General features: G+C 50.1%; 1 protein-coding gene across 1 annotated transcript in view; it reads right to left on the bottom strand.

The window, feature by feature from the left end:
* HERC2 (HECT and RLD domain containing E3 ubiquitin protein ligase 2) overlaps window positions 1-17,747 on the bottom strand; it is a 1,611,099-nt gene that overhangs the window by 1,347,270 nt on the left and 246,082 nt on the right. The window contains 2 exon segments of the mRNA XM_078658234.1: window positions 9,665-9,843; window positions 10,016-10,140. Of these exon segments, the coding sequence (XP_078514360.1) occupies window positions 9,665-9,843; window positions 10,016-10,140 (304 nt within the window).

Raw genomic sequence — 17,747 nt, 5'->3', positions numbered from 1 at the left:
CAGCCCAACTCAGCAGTCACTGAGGAGGGGAAGGAGGAGGAGAATAAGGCGGAGGAGGAGGACGGAGCCCCGCCAGGAACCTCTGGATGGCGGAGTCAGCCGGGCATGGGAGAACAGGCTGCTGTCAAACGGAAGATCAATGAGCCGCTCCCAAATATTTTCAGGGAACACGCCGTCCCGAAGCCAAGCATGGCGACGGAAGGCGACTGAGGAAGCCATGGCCCGGCCCAGCACCTCCGAGATGTCCAGAGCGGAGCGGATAATAAACGCTGCTAGCTCCCGGCCATCAAAAGCATGATGCCGTAAGTCGAACTGAACAGTCTCCTGGGAATCCGCGGATCCCAGAGACACAGCCGAGTCCCACAAACAAGAGGAGGCTCTCGCCAATACACACATGGTGTTAAGGACCCACAGGGCAGCACTGGTCGAGGCAAACATGTTGCGCCCCCAAGAGTCCAGCCAGCGGACCTCCCTGGACGGCAGAGTCAACAGTGACGGCAGGGAGGGAAAAGCGGTCAGCAAAAGTGGACTGGCAGCAGAGGGGTGGAGGTAGAGGTCCACCGGGTCGGTGCAGAAGGTGTTGAGGCACTGGATCCCCGAGGTGGGACACCTCCAAGCCCCCGTCAGGGAAGAAAGGAGCAAACCCTCACAGGGGAGCAAGATCTCCCTCCCACCAGAGCCCTGGTGGAGAACCTCCACGAGATGGTCCGCCGGGAAATGAGCAATCGGGTCCCCCATGCACAGAATGGCCACAGCCATGGACACTGCGTGAGCGAAGGCCGCACCCGCCTCCATAGGGCCCAGCGGAGAAGAAAGCAGTTCCTCCGTGGGTGAAGGCTGCTGCCTAAGGCGGCCGTTTCCGAAGCCAAGCGGGACAGGCAAAGGCCAGACCTGGAAGCCAGAAGGTACTGAAGAATGGGGGACCTGCCACTCCTCAGACGAGCACCTGGGCCTCAGAAAAGGCAGGGAGCCACCCTTCAACGACGCCGGTGAAACAGACACCACATGGCGGCCAGTCTCCAGGGATGCGGATACTAATATGCAGCCAGCCTCAGGATAAGAGGGAGCGTCCGAAGACGAATCCGCGGCACAACCTCTGTGTGGAGCCATAGAGTCCACACCCTGAGGCAGAACGCCAGACCCATCCGGCGCGGAAGGAGAGACCGGATAGGGCTCCTCCAAGTCACACCACGCCGAGGACCAGAGTGGAGCCGGAGCCGAAGAGGCCATGGGGCGGCGCCAGAACGGTGACAACTCGACCCCCGCATGGAGGAACGAGAGGGACTGGGGAGTGACACGAAGCCCTCCGCCAGCCTCGGCCCAGAATGTTGCGGAGGAGGTCCAACGACCCATGCAGAGGCGCGAGGGATGAATCAACCTCCGACTCGCCCTCCGACGAGCTGCCGCCCCAGGGGAGGGACGAGAAGGGCCAGGAGGGGGCTGAGGAGTCCCCACCCCACCTCGACCCAGAGCGGGACGAGGAGAGGTCATCGACCCCTGTGGCACTGCCCGAAGCAGGCCCCAGTGCCGTGGCAGCGTCAGCTCAGCCTTGGACGAGGCCTTCGCCTGCCCAGAGGGCCGAGCGGGGCTCGGGATGCGACCCTAGCCCCGGCGACCTCCTGCGACACCACAGGTACTCCCGCAGGAGTTTGCGGAAAGGCAGAGGCACCATGGCCTGAAGGAGGGACCCCACAGGGGCCGCACCCCAACAGCACCATATCCTCCAAGCCCGGATCCGAACCAGTCGGTGTCGGAGCCACTGGCGGCAGCGCCGCGGACCAGCCCCGTGCGAGGCAAGGAATCCGCCGACGCCCCAGTAGGGGAAGGAGGAGGAGACGCCAGCGAGGCCTGCAAAGCCGCCGCGTATATCTCCATCTGGACTCTAGACACCCCAGCACCGGGAAACGGTGGATAGGAGGCTGACACGCAGGGCCGCATCACCCGCGGAAAATCCCCGCCCCCGGAAGAACGAACATCATTCCCCGGTGACAAACTGCGTCACTTAGCCATCGGGGAGTGACGCTCTTGCGACATCGGAGAAGGGCGAGGACGGCGACCATGGCCATATCTGAAGCAGTCTGCCAATGTGGTCTTACATCGATTTTGCCCTTCTGACAATACCCACAAGAGGTCATACTTTAGTGGTAAAACCATATTTTCTTCCAGGTTATGGCTGCAGATTTGTAAATTAACTGTCTGTGGCTTTTAAGTTTCTTGGCCACAATCTATGTCGCTCCATACTAGGCTTGGGTCAGATGTCAGTGTGGAAGTTTATTCCTCAGTTCAAGGCGATATTGAATTTGTTGGGTGATTTCTAAATGGCTTCCCTCTACTCCTTTCCCTTTCCCTTTACTCTCTCACGGTATATGTTTACAGTATATGTATTGTTTTGGCTCGGAGATCAATACTGTAGCTGCACTTCTTTATTCTGGAACATATTCCCGAATGCCAGTACCATGTTCATTCTAGTTGGTGCTTCTTTGAAACCATTATTTGTTTGTATGTTCTTTTGTTTGTTTTTATTTTTGCTCAAGAGATTCATGCTCATGTGCTCTGAAATGACCGACTGTGTTCTTATGGATCGATTCCTTAATCCCCTTCTGCCTCATCTAGCTTTTCGCAGGTTAGCAGTCCACATCATTAACACCATATGGCCACATTTAAGAGACAGCATTTTGGAGGGTGATTTTGGTGACAGGCAAAAGTATAGCACATAACTGTGCGTTTCGATGTAAGACTTTAATAGTTTGATTGTTTAAGTAGGAATTAAAAGGGTAGCTTTGATTTTCTTATTTGTATAATTTTTTTCTGTGATGAATATAGAATGAAACCAAAAAAAAGATTCAAAATAAAATGCAAAAACTACCAGATCTAGGTCCTCGAAATAAGTGATTGTATTTGCAGGTCTCCGTTGATCCTGGTTGGGGATATAGTTTTTTTATCTACTTTAGGAGGCGATAGAGGGAACGCAGATGCCTAGTGGGTGTGATTTATAATATGCAACCTTTTATTTCTAACCTATTCTGTTATGTCAGCAATAAGAAAGCAATTCTTAAATATTTATTCCTTAGGCATAGCCTGAGGGGATGGAAAATGTCACTTACTTTGGGGTCAAGTGATGTCATGGTGAATCCAGCCCACTTTTTTGTAACTTAAGCAATTTTAGTAGTTTTTTTTTTTTATAACTTTTTATTGTTTTTAAAACAAGATAACAAAAGAACAATACAAAACAAGGCAACACAGTAAAACGGGCCATCACGTGGTTTGTGGGGGGGGGTACGTAGAGAGTCAAACGGTAGTGCAATCAATAATTGGGGGGGGGGGGGAGGGGGGGGGGGGAAGAGACCAAAATATATACAAAGCAATTATATTCCTGCGGAGGAAACGTCAGGTTGGGAGGAAGACAAATCATCATCAATTTTCGACATTGGGGGAGTACATATATCTCCACGGTATGCGTTCCATTGGGTCCACACTTTCCCCCACTTGCCCGGCTTGCCACGGGAAATATACACAGTTTTTTCTCGAAACATGCACCAATCCATGTTTTGTGTCCACCCCAGAAGTGTCGGAGGCCTCTGAGCGCCCCACAATTGGGCAATATCACGCTTGGCTACCATGTTGCCCAAGGTCGCCCAACGGAGCTGCGCTTGATTGTAGTCATTCGGCTCCCAAACGTTCAACAAACATCTTCGCGCTTCAGGCAGCAACCGCACTCCCGTGACCTCACTCATTACTTCATGCACGCGGTTCCAATAACGTAGCACAGCAGGGCATTCCCAGATAATATGAAGGAACGTAGCCACCATACCGCATCCGCGCCTGCACAAACCATCCATCGAAAATCCCATTCGAACCAGACGTGGGCCAGTCACATACACCCTGTGCAAAATTTTTAATTGAACGAACCGGAGACGTGCCGGGATAGCCACTTCCTTCGGGGAAGAAAGAGCGGACTGCCAGTCTTCATCATCGAGTTCTAGACCATCTCCGGTCCACAACCCTCGAAGACTATCTAGTAGATCAGTCCTGGTATTGATCAACTTTTTATAGATTAGCGAAATCGTGCTATCAGGAACGTGGCCATCCAGAATCCTATCCTCGAGCGGGGACGCCTCCGGCACGTCAGAGCCCAGTGGAAAAACAGACAAGACTGCATGCCGGACTTGCGCATATCTAAAAAAACTCCTTATCATTCAGCCCATACTCAACTTTCAGTTCCTCAAACGTCTTGACCCTGTCCTTGATCCATACGTCACCTACCCTACTGATCCCGATCATGTCCCACCGATCAAATCCCTTCGATTGCCAAAGGGAGCCCAGTTTATCTGAAGCATATAGTGGGGTAGCCCGGGTCGGCCTGTCGGCCCATCCCGAGGCCGCCGTAGCTCTACGCCACACCTGCACTGCTGTTTTAGTGGGGCCAGTAAGAGGCCCGCCAGCTGATTTCGCATAGAGAGCCCTATTGTAGTCCCCACCGGGTAGCAACCATCTGTCCATAGCAAAGGCCGGGTTTAGTGGGGAAGTGTAGGTGCCATGGTTGATGGCCCCCAATTGAGAGGCCCAGTAATAGCGACGAATGTCCGGGAGAGCAATGCCACCGTCGTACCAAGGGAGTGTAAGCTTCGAGAGGGCGATGCGAGGACGGCCCCCCCATACCAATTGCCGCTGTAGACTCTCAATCTCACGAAAATAATCCGCCGGCACTACATCAAGCGTGTTTTGAAGCGCATAAAGGAATCGAGGGAGCGACATCATCTTAAACAATGCAGCTCGTCCCAAGGGAGAAAGGGGGAGTCCGCTCCAAGTCCCAACATCCGCCCGAAGGCGTCTGAGAGGGGGCAGCAGATTGCGCTCATACCGAAGTGTGGGGTCCAAGGAGACAAAGATTCACAGATATTTGAAACCATCTAGTACCACCGGAATAGGACAATCACGGGGCAGGAGAGGAATATCACCGGAGAGAACATAAACGCAAGATTTAGACCAATTTATAACTAAGCCGGAATTTTTACGGAAAGAAGTCAAAACGTCGAAAAGGACGATTAACGACCTTCGGGGCGATGTGAGGTACAAAAGGATATCATCTGCATACAGAGATATACGGTCTTCAAATTCCGAAGACCATCGAATGCCCTTCATGGACGGTTCCCATCGCAGCCAAGCCGCCAGTGGCTCTAAAGCAAGGGCAAACAAGAGTGGGGACAGCGGACAGCCCTGGCGCGTACCTCTACCGAGAGCAAAGGAGGCCGAGACACGTCCATTCACCACCACCTGGGCTAAGGGATCAGCATAAAGCAATCAAACCCAACGGATAAAGGTGGGCCCAAACCCGAATTTGGAAAGGACCGCCCAAAGATAGGGCCATTCAATCGTGTCAAACGCCATGGTGGCGTCCAAGGACGCCAAGATGGCGGACTCTCTCAATGTCCCCGCTCGCGCGAGGACTCCATGCAAGCGTCGAAGATTAAGCGCCGTATTGCGATGTGGTATAAATCCGGACTGGTCTGGATGAACCAGATCGCCTATAACAGCCACCAGACGATTAGCAAGAACTTTGGCCAGGATCTTGGGTTCAGCATTTATTAGGGAAATAGGCCTGTACGATTCGCAACGATCACGCGGTTTGCCCTCTTTATGAATAACCACTATGGAAGCCAATCTCTGGTCAGGGGGAAGAGACCCTTCCGCCAGTGATTCCAAAAACATAGATCGCATGTATGGTGCCAGCACATCCGGACGGAGCTTGTAAAGTTCTATGGGGAGTCCATTAGGGCCCGAGGCCTTCCCGGAGCGGATCGAACGGATAGCGGTCGCAACCTCATCCGCCGTGGGCGGAGCCTCCAGCCGGTCCCTCTCAGAATCAGACAAGCATGGTAGCGAAATATCGCGTAAAAGCATGTGAGAGTCCTGTTCCGGTCTATCGGACACAGGGGAGTACACTGCCCGAAAGTGATCGGCGAACCTCTCAACAATCGCAGCAGGGTCCGTGATATTGGCACCACTCTCATCAACTACAACAGGAACCACTCGACTCGCGCATTCTCTCCTATCTAACCAAGCAAGCAACTTCCCAGCCTTATCTCCCACATCATACAGACGTCCCTGCTGTTCACGACTCATCTCCTTCGCTGCATCAGTCACCAGAGCTCTGTACTCATGTTGTTTTAGATCCAACAGATGAAGCCTTTCAGGGGAGACCCCAGCATCAAACTCTCCCTCAAGAACGGTAATTTCAGTCTCAAGGCGAACAACCTCCTCTCGTCTACGTTTCTTAACATTGCCAATCGACGAGAGGGCCTGCCCCCGAATTACAGTTTTGTACGCCTCCCACAAGGAGACAGAAGAGGAGACTGACCCCACATTGTCAGCAAAGTATTGATCAATTGTCTTAAGTAGTTCCGCTCTTATCTTAGGATCACGGAGGTACCATGGGTTGATCGGGGCCACTCTACCCTCCGATCCCCCATGCGCGTTCACAACCAACCACAGTGGGGAATGGTCTGAAATACCCCTGGCAAGATGTTTCACCTCCCCTATACGGGAAGTCTGGGATGAGGGCATCAAAACATAATCCAATCTCGAAAGGCTGCCGTGGGCTCCAGAGTGAAAAGTATACTGTTGTTGTCCAGGATGATGCAAGCGCCAACAATCAGTCAGCCCCAGCGCCTCCATGAAGTCCCCAAGCCAGGATTGAGACTTAGCGAGGACTCGGGGAGGGTAACGATCACACATCCCAGACACTACTGAATTAAAGTCTCCCCCGACCACAAGCAAACCCTCGGGGACTCCCAGAATCACTCTTCCCAGATCTGCATAGGTCGTAGATTGAAGACCTGGGGGTATGTAGACAGATAATAATGTAACCACCCTACCCTCCCAACGCCCCACAATGGCGGCGTACCGCCCTCTATCGTCAAGTATAATGTCGTCAACAGCGAGGGGGAGGGAGGTCCGGATTAAAACGCCCACCCCTCTGGAGCCAGAAGTGAAACCTGAGTGTGCAATGAGTCGATAGCCACGCCTATTCATGGCGTGGCACGTATTACCCAGTAAGTGCGTCTCCTGAAGCAAAACCACATCAGGGGACAAGCGTCTCAGTAACTGCAAGACCACTCCCCGTTTAATTCTGTCTCCCAGACCATTTACATTCCAACACAGTATCCGTAGTCCCCTACCCCCCATCCCAGAGTCCACCCCAAGTCTCCCCCCACACCAGCCGCGACACCACAACACAGAAGTTCATCAGTATTATGCCTTGAAAAAAACAACAAAGAAACACATCCCTGAACTTCCCTACCCCCCAAAACAACATCATACCCCCCCACCCCGCACCCCTGCTTTAGACTCAAAAGCCACCCCAACTCGCAGCGTGCCTGTCGCCCCAACATACAACTAATCTACGAAAAGAACCCCAGAGGAGGAAGTCTCACCCACCCCCCACCCACACCCCAGTAAGACAACGGAGTAGCAATCATTATCAATATAGCAGCGAACCACTGCCGAAAGTCAAAACGTTGGTCCGGGGGCCGATGTCGCTCTCTATTCCTGCTCCGTCGGGCCGCCCTCCGCTCCACCGGAAGATTCCGATTGTTCAAATCGCCCTCGTCCCGTAGGCAGCGAGTCTAACCAGTCACTAGCCGCTGCAGGATGGTCAAAGAAAAATGTTCTATCATTATGGACGATGCGCAATCGAGCAGGGAAAAGCATGGCATATTTCATGTCCCTTTCTCTCAGTCTCTTCTTCACTCCTTGAAATCCCAGCCGCTGCTTCTGGACTTGTTGGGTGAAGTCCGGATAAAAGCTGACAGCAGCGTTCTCATATTCCGTGGGGCCTGATGTGCGGGAAGCCTGCAGTATCACATCTCTGTCACGAAAGTTGAAAATCCGCGCAATGATGGGGCGCGGAGAGGCACCCAGCTTGGGCGGACCACCCGGGACACGGTGGGCCCGTTCTACTGCAAAAAACTTGCTCAAGCCCTTGGGCGCTAAATGATTTAGGACAAGGTCCTCTACCAGTAGGTCCACAGCTGACGAGTCTGTCTTCTCCGGGACACCGACCAGTCGGACTTTGTTCCGTCGTGCTCGGCCCTCAAAATCGTCCAAGCGACGGGAGAGATAATCACGGGCGGATCTCAGATTACCGACCTCCGTCTGGAGGTCAGAGACGTCGGTGATAAGACTAGTAGTCTTCAGGTCGAGAGACTTGACCTTTTCGTTGGTTTTCGCAAGATCCGCCCTGATCAGATTGACGTCTATGGCAACAGTGTCCAGCTTGTGGGTTAGGGCCTCATACTGTTGTCCCATCACGGCCTGCATCCCAGCAATGGCGCACATGACGTCTTTCAACGACGGGTCATCACCCAGCAGGGATTCGTCCACAATTCTAGCCGGGGATTTAGCCATTCCGCTCGGAGAGCTCTTAGGGAGGGTATATCGGTCCATGACGTTGGATTGGACAGAGCCTCCTCGAGCCGCCGGTCTGGTCTTGCGCCTCTCCGCTTCAGGCTTGGTGGCCATCTTAGGTCGTGCGCCCCGGAGGGTAGTTTGAGACCTAGTGAAAATGGCTACACTCAGTGTGCCCGCAAAAACTCAGAGAATAAAGTGAGGACCAATCACTAGGCAAAGAGCAAGAAAGTCCGGAGCTCCAAGCGATGTTGCGAATAGTTGAATGAAGCAAGCAGCCAGGGCGACCAAGGCAAAGTCAATGACGTAGGGTCGTCAAAATCGAAACCGAAAGTAGAAGACCGGGCAAGGGAGGGTAGAGCAGGCCGTTGTTGTTCAATTACTACCCGGCTGGCAGAGTAGGCAAGCCCGGGGCAGTGCCATGGAGCAGGCCGCCAATATTCAAAAAGCCATATCTTCGGTTCCCGGAGACCAAATCGAAATTCGCAAACGGATAAAAGATCAGCAGGTTCTCGACCACAAAGGCCCGTCATCCAAATCAGGATTAGTTGCAGGATAGTCGATGGAGGTGGCGAAGGTCCGGGAGCTCTGAGCTCACGCGACCATCTTGGGTACGCGCTAAGCTCCTCCTCAATTTTAGTAGTTTTAACTTTGGTATCGTGCAGCTGTTTTTTAGCGTAAGTTGCCTAAACAAACTAACTCATAGTACAAAAAATTATTTTCTTGAACATCGAGTAAAACAAAGAACCGCAACAAGTGTCTCCAAAAGGCAGCCTGATTTATAAAGCTAAAAGAGCAGAAGGAGTGGTACAAATATTCTTTCAGAGTTCAGCAGTAAAACAGAGGTTGAGAAATGCGTAAATGCATTACAGATGAATGCAGGCTTTTGAGACATGAGAGAGAGACTTCTAAGCACAGTCTTTAGTGTTTCTTCTTTTAAAGTTACTTTCAGTTTTTTAAAAAACATCTTTTGTTTACACTTTCTCGGGTCTGGTTAGTTACTGGCAAAATAACTTTAAGGAAGTCTTTCTTGCAATCTGGCAAACTGATGCCTGGTGAAATGAATATTTAAAAGACGGGATTTTCTTGTTTACTGTGCTGAATGCCTGTTTTTTTGTTGAGAAAATAAATAGGTTAAAAACAAAGCTGCACAAAGTTCTATACACATGCTACGACCACCTGCAACTTTGCTTAGAATGTTAGGATTTTACAGCATATTATATTTGGATGAACAGGCTATCAGTGACCACATTTTTACCTCAGCAATTGCTGTATCAGCTGAACAAGTGGAAGGGTCTGCTTCCCAGCACTCTCATATATTCCAGTGTTGATAAGATCCTTGTCTAATGGAGTGCTGCTCCTGTGAAGACTAGATGCATTAGCTTCCTGCTCATCTATTTCTTTTTCCTTTTGTGCTTCTTTTTTCGCCTCAATATCCTACAAGAACACATTTGTTGAACATTTAGGTTTGGAATAGGAAAACTTTGCATTTAAAAGTCTAATCTGTTCCAGATTTACTACTGTTTAATATCCTCTACTGTAAACCCCACTGCATTTAGCAATAAGAAGCATCATTAACACTGCCAAACACGGATGACAATGAACTTACCTGAATTTCTGCTGTGATTGCAGCATTCAAAGCAGATTCCAAACCTCCATCTGCCATTAAACTGCTTACCAAAAGATCAATCATAAACCGACGGCCAGGGCTAACATTCATTTCATTGCCTATTACTGAAACAAAAACAAATGCACAGAAGGAATATTAATCCTTTATTTTTCATACATACCAAAACAAGAGTTCATATTTCATCAATGTCTTCTCCATTATACCGAACAAGCTACAGATGGGCTCACAATCTTCATTTTAGTAACCAATTCCTTTCTTTGGCTATCACATCTTTTGCATGATAAGAATACTTTACCCAATGTAAATAGGCGCATCACTGAGCCATACCAAACTTACTAGTGAAGGTGGCAGTTTGGTGCTGGAGGAAATGCATACATCGAGACAAGAGGGTAGTACCATATGCATCTGGTCTGCCGTTATGTGCATGATCACTTTGTAGGTTTGACGGCGATTTACCAGATACACACTTAACAGCGGGGTATAAGACATAGGAGGACATGGTGGAGTAGGAAAGAGGAGGAAATGGGGAGGTGGGAGAGGGGAGAGGGGAGGGGGGGGGACCTGGACCCAGGACAGTTTTTAACTTTATTCACCTCTCAGTGGGGTGGCAGGGAAGATGTTTGACCTTAATTGGGACCCGTCACTGGTAGCTGGTCCACTGGAATGGATATTAACTTTAACAAGTATGAGCCGGTGATGTCCAACATCTATGGGGCTTTGATTCAGGTTCCCACTGGTACATGCTTCCCAGGCTCAAGGGGTGGTGTGAGGAAAGATTGTCAATGGAAAGCTTTGGCACTACCTGGCAGAGGTGTATGGGGGTCTGTCAAAACGATTACGCATAATGCCCGATTCAGATTTACGCAGTTCAATTACCTGCACTATACATACCTCTCACCAGACAGGATAGGGAAAAATGTATCCAGACAGAGCGCTCTGCCCCAGAAATAAAAGGAGCAGATAATGGACGAAATGCTGAACAAACCAAATATTCACCCCGAGTGACAGATCTGGGTTTAATCCATGTTTTTTGGCTCAAAAGCAGTTTGGACCCAGCCATATGCAATTCAGTCTTGACCCTGCTCCCCATGGAAACAGTCCAGCCCGAACGGCCAGGCCACGTCCTTCCTGGACCGTAAAGAAGCATCCTTGGGCTGGTTTTGGGGAATCACACCACATCAGCCAGGCTAGCTTGAATCCAGTGGCAGTGAGGACGGGACCCACGTCTAGGTACACCCTTCCCATTCAGAGCAACTAAAGCAAAAAGAACAGATGATGGACGGAATGTTAAACAAATCAACCATTCACCCCCAGTCATAGGTCTGGGTTTAATTCATTGTTTTTTTGCTCACCACGCCAACCCAGTTTGGACCCAGCTATATTCAAATCAGTCTTGACCCTTCTCCCCCATGGGAACAGTCCAGCCTGAAATGCCAGGCCAGGTCCACCCTGGACCAAAAAGAAGCATCCTGTGGCCGGTTTCGGGGTATCACCCCTCATCAGCCAGGCTAGCTTGAATCCAGTGGCACAGTGAGCAGGGGATCCATGTCTGGACAAACACTTCCCACTCCAGCAGGATGACCGGTTGATTAGCATTCCAAAGCAGGGAGCTTCAAAGAGACCACTGCCTTTGGTATGCAAATCTTCCCTCAGAGGAGACGGGATGCCAACCCGCTTAGCCAGGGCCCATTATGCACAAAGTCAGTCTGGAAAACTAGCTATGCAGGTGGTGTGTTACACTGCCAGTCTGGACACACCCTTAGGGTGACCAGCTGTAAGAGAACATGAAATAAGGAATTCCACTATCTTGTATGTGGTGGAATTTGGAATTCTGTGGTGTAGCGACCCCGCAGGGGTAAGTTATCCCTTGGCTACTACCCCTCACTCCCCTTAACGCCCCTAAATTGAGTATTTAAGGGACTGCCTGACATCAGGGCTTCAGATTTGGTTGGACACAAAAGAAGGAGTGGACAAAGAAGACTGCTGAACCGAGAACCAAGGAGCATGGCGACTTGGTGCCAAACCTTCCCGCCTGCCTGCTGCACCAGATCCTTGTGGAGCAACAGACTCATCCTGCAGCTGTGCAGACTTCAAGAAACCCGGAGGACCACAAGTGCTTTACAAATTGCCAAAGGAACTCCCTTGGAGTAGAGGATCTACTCCCCTCCAGTCGCAGGCAACAAAGAAGCAAGACCTGGTTCAACAACCTGCTGATCACCGGGACTACAGATGCAGCAGCCTCCCAGGAAGAGGTAGTAGTACTCCTACAGGTCAGATACGTCCTCCCTCCAAGTGTGGGTACACCAGGACACACCGGAGCCGCACAGTAGAAATACCTGGGGTAATGAGCCCTTGGCAACAACCAAGGCTAGCTGTGTACAGTCCGGACACCATCACCGGGGAAAACTGTCCTGCATGTCGAGGTACTTCAAGAACAGTAAGACCCACATTGCGAGTGGCCCACCTGCCCTGTTTGCCCTTTTTCTGCAGAACAAAGACAAAGAAGTGAGTCTTCAATGACTACCGCCACCCAACACCTCAAAGCCTCACTACACCTGCGCCCAAGAGCCCGAGTTCAAGGAAGATGACAGCGTCCACAAGAGCCGACCCCATCCTTGGGTCTGGCCAAACTGGACTTCCAGTCAACGCCTGCAGTCTCTTTCTGCAGGCCCCCCTCCATCCGCAAGAGACTCCAGCACAGAACCAGACGCCAAAAGACACCACTGCACCCGAGCACCACAGCCCAAGGAGAAGTGGACCAAAGGAGTCTCTACAAGCCCAAGCATCTCAAGGGTCGAGCACCCCCTGTTGGTTCTCCCAGGCTGGTCTCCCCCGTCCCAGCTTGCAGCCTCTTTCTGACTGGACAGTTCCCCATTGAAGTGAATGGGACACCGGAGGCCATAACACCTCTGCACATGGATGCCCCAGAGCCTCCAGAGGTGACCTGTTGGTGTGGAACTGGACCTTACCACACACGCACCTTAAGGCCAGGAGAACAGTCCTGTTAGTCGCTGTTAAGTGCCCGAATGCAGTACATATTTTTCCCCCATAGGATAACATTACGGCTCACAAAAAATTGCAGTGTTGGTGTAAGATTTTTTTATTGATTGTGTGTCTCATTTACTGCCTTTGTGTGTGCAATAAATGCTTAGCACGACCCTCTAATATGTCTAACTGCTCGCCCACACAATCACAAAGGAGAGCATTTGGGGTATCATTTGTCTCGCTGTATTTCCTTTGAGGTTTGCATGGACTCTTTTACACGGTGTACCTCTTTTTGGTGCATATATAAAGACCCAGCTTCCTACAGATGGGAGGAAGGCCTTTAGCTCCAGCTGAATCGCCTGCAGCTCTAACACACTGATGTCCTGTTTTTCTGGAAACCACAGATCTATCCTACAGATGGGCTCCCCACCCTAAGGTGGAGGTATCCGTCACTACCTTAGTCACAGCCAGAGGGAGGAGTGAAGGCAATCACGCAGCTCAGGTTCATCTCATTCCTCCACCAAGCCCCTTTTGCTGCAGCACCGGGGAGAGATCACAATGGAGTCAGACAGGACTCCCCCATGGGACAGCCACTGCCTGCAGAGGCACGACTGCAGGGCCCTCATGTGTCAATGTGATTGCAGGGAATGCAGGGACCCAGCAGACCTAGGAATTTTAGGAGTCTCAGGACTGGAACTCTTGCACCTTGGCGAAGGAAGTAACCATTTTCTGGATGTCACTGATCCTTTGTGGTGGAGTAAAGGCACGGAAAATGGTGGTGTCTAGTACAGACACTATGAACTGGAATCACTGTGAAGGGCTGCTGGTAATTAGATCTAGTTGGCTGAAAAGCCATGGTTGAACAGCTGGGATGTTGTCAACTTCAGATGGTGCAACACCACCTCTGCGCGCCAGCTATGGCCAGCCAGTCATCCAGATAAGGGAATATTGCTATGACCAATCTCCTGGTTTGGGCTTTTACCACTGCCATCACCTTCGTTAAAACTAAAGTCGCCAATATCAAGCCAAAGGGCAATATTACAAATTGGTAGTGTCACACTGATGCTTGTTTTCAACTTTGCAGCTACCCCTAAGGAAGGGCTGGTAGTAGCACGAAATGCATTGGGTACCTTTGAATAAGAGTGCCTGGGGCTGCAGAACCCCACCTGCTGGCAAGTAAGGCTTGGGTAGGCATGTCACCAGCATTTTGAAAAATATGGTATTCACGTTGTGTCAATTTAAACAATGGAAATCAGGGAGATAAACTAGTGGAATATAACCTGGACAAACAAAGGAATAAAAGTGGTATGTCTGAGGACTAAAGGGTTTCTCTGTACTTTTTCAGCTGTGCGACGTATGTGGAGCACATTTACACTCCACTTGTTTTGAAATCAGTGTGTAGAACCCACCACAAATCACAAGTTCTTCCAATGTGACCACTAGATAGGGATGTGGAAGTACGCATACTGCAGGTCGAGTGACACCATCCAGACTCCAAGTTACAACAGCAGTGGTACTTGAGCTAGGGTCAGAATCTTGAATGTTTCTAATTTTGAGGAACAAGTTCAGTTCCCTGAGGTTCAGGATCATGCACAGACTACTGTTCTTCTGGAGCATCAGAAAGTAAGAACCCTTTTCTTTTCCTGTTCCAGGGACTTTATGAAGGAATAATGCAACCTCCTGTTGCAGTAGGTCATGGTTGAGTACAGGGCAGTGTATGGTTGTGGAGCCTGAAAGAACGGAATGGTGTAACTCCTTTAACAGCCCATAAGGCTGGGAAAAAGCAACACACTCGCCTTCCCACAGGTTCCAAGTGGGTTTAGAGAAGCAATCTAGGCCGCTAACTTGGTGGAGAGGGAGGAGGATGAGGTCTGCCTGGTGGATGCAAAGCTCCTTCATCTGGCCTTGCCTCAGTACTGTTAGACCAGTGGGTTTGGCTGCTCTTGAGTTTGCAGTTGGTATGGTTGACATTGGCAAAAAGGAAAAATCCTTTTGGAACAAATCAAAAACACTGAAACTGATGGTAGTCTCTTGATGGAGGAGGTAATAGAGCCAGGGAGGGAGCAGTGGCCTTGATGATTTTACAATGCACAAGCGCTGAATCTGCGTTTTCACCCAACATGTGTCCACCATTGAATAGCAGGGGCAGTAGTTTCACCTGGAAGTCCAGTGAAATGCTGGAGATGCAAAGTTATTCACACAAAAACAATGGCTCCTGTGGAAAATTACTCTAAAGGTATGATAACATTAATGCACAATGGCAATGTGGGTGATTAGGAAAAGATGAAAGACAAGTAAGTGGTATATCCAAAGTTAGGCATGTCGGAGGACAGTGAACGAAGTGCCCATCGCGCTGGCAACCAAGTCAGCTGTATTTAACCCAGATTTTATGATATGCCAGGAGGCATTTTGTCCGTCTTGCATCACCTCCTGTAAATGCTGCGGAATGTCTTCCGGTGCATGAGGAACTACAATCTGGGCCATATCCCACAGGCATAGTTGAAACGTGCCAGGAGACAGTTTGCATTGATCGATTTCAGGGACATGCTTCTCGCAGAAAACGCTTTCTTCCCTCAGGCATCCAACCGCTTTGATTTCCTGTCATCAGTGGTTATTGGGAAAGCTCTATCTGATTGACCAGAGCTGAAAGCTTCTATGACCAGACTATGGTGACAAATGAAAAGAGAGGACTGGTGGATCACGTGGCGCAAGATGGTAACGGTGAGCCACTAGCCTTTTAACCCCTGGGGCCAAAGACTGCTTCTACCATGCTGCCATAACCAGTTGTAGATTGGCCTCATTAAAATGAAGAACGGGCTCTGCTGTCGGTTCCGATGGCAAGAGGATGTCCACAAGGAAATGTGTTTTGCTGTCAGTGGCTGGAAGATGTAGGTCAAATACCTCGGCAGCTTTCGGCATAATCTTATGCAGGGAGAACACTACAGGTTTTGGGGACAGAGGCGGAAGTCCATGGTCAGTTCTCGGGAAAATATCCATTCCACTACTGAAGGATAGATCCTGGAAGTCCCCCCGAAGATCCTCCACTGTGTCTACAACATGGCAGAGACCCGGAGGGTCCAAATCACTTCAGAAAATAGCATGACGCCTGTTTTGGTATTCCTCTTACTCAATAGGGCACTGGGTTTCTCTGTGGGATCTATTCTCCGGAATTGCCTTGGGTAGCAGCACTGGTGGGGTTGTATCTGGCATTGGGAGCGGGTGGCTTTGTTGTATTAGAGGACCTGGTCGAAGCAATGAGGAGTCAGGATCCAGGTCAATGGTACGGTGCCAGTCAGCACTGGGACCATAAGGAGGAACAGTGGTATTTCATATGGAGCGGATGGGCCCATAGGAAGGCCAGATGGCATGGAAGCTCTTACACAATGGTGCACATGGCGTTTAAGAACATCCCCTGGTCCGACCCTGGCATCTGAAACCAGGGGGAAGCAGGCAAAGGCGTTGGGAGGGAGGTGCCGGTCCTGGAACAAAAGGATCTGGTGGAGGCTGAAGTTGATACATGTACAGTGGGGTTACCAAAGCCCGACATCTTGGATGGGGTGCTGCCGGGGCCAAGTCTACTAGCTCTAACTACGAGGCAGAATGTCCTGTAGGAGTAGGAGAGCAACAGGGTGACTTAACCCTGGATCGTTTGATGTTCTTCTTATGCTTCTTCCTTGGCTTCCAGGTGAAGTAGATGGTGACCTCGAGCGGTGTCAGGAATGCTTCCTACTCCATCTGTCCTCTCTTGCTCAGGCCATACAGAGCTTAGCTCCAAGTTCCTTAATAGTCTTGGGGTGCAGACTGCGACATAAGGAAGAGAGTCAGGAGTCATGTTCTGACCCCAGGAACCAGTTGCAAACTATGGGAGGGTCGGTGATGGACAGCTGTCCTTCACAGTCCGTACAGGGTATAAACCCCAGCTTTTTAGGAAATGCAAAGTACTGCACATTTTACATTTTGTGTGAGGAAACAATCTCTTTAGAGAGCATTGCTGCCAATAGATGTCAGAGGTGCAGAAAAAAGGATCTGGCGCTGCTAGACGAGGGCGGGCGCTATGTAGCTTTAATGATGTCACCCAATGCCACTTACAGCGTTGAGAAGATGCCAGCGTCCCCTACTGGCGTTGTGAGGGCTTAGAAGTTTCCAGATCCAGTCTGATGCCTGGTGTTGTTCTACAGGTGAGGAATTTGCAGGTACAAGAAGCCATCAGATAAGTGTTTGTTGTTCATGCAAGCTAATAGGGTTGTGCCGACGAGCAGGGCCAAGATTGCAGGATTTCTGAGCATGTTTTCCCCTAAAGTGATCTTCCTTGACAGTAATGCCTGCTGAAGAAAGGACTTAAATGCATGCTTCCGAAGAAAATGCTGCTGCACAGGAATCTCGACTGCATGTATCCTAAATGACCTAAACAGCATTTCCCTGCACATCATATAAAACTGTTACAATACAAAATTGAGCTTTACTAGCATAGCTGATTTTACCTGGTAACTTGCAAGGGCCAGATTGTTCATGCCTATTATGCTGACATGCTATAATTTACTGTGAGGCTACAAAGAAAACATTTCAATGTCCTATTTAGTTGTTAACTGTTTCCTTATTTATAGTCGTAAGACTGCTTGGAGAATATAGTAATTGTGCATAATTTCTGTGCTGCCAGTACCTAGGAGTTATACCCACAATACTTAAGCTTTGATTCCTTCTAATTACTACCCAATGGGAGTCTAAG

The sequence above is a fragment of the Lissotriton helveticus genome, chromosome 8 (assembly GCF_964261635.1).
Source record: "Lissotriton helveticus chromosome 8, aLisHel1.1, whole genome shotgun sequence".
Lineage (NCBI taxonomy): Eukaryota > Metazoa > Chordata > Amphibia > Caudata > Salamandridae > Lissotriton > Lissotriton helveticus.
Note: the sequence above shows the minus strand (reverse complement) of the source record. Positions and strands in the feature narration are given on the sequence as shown.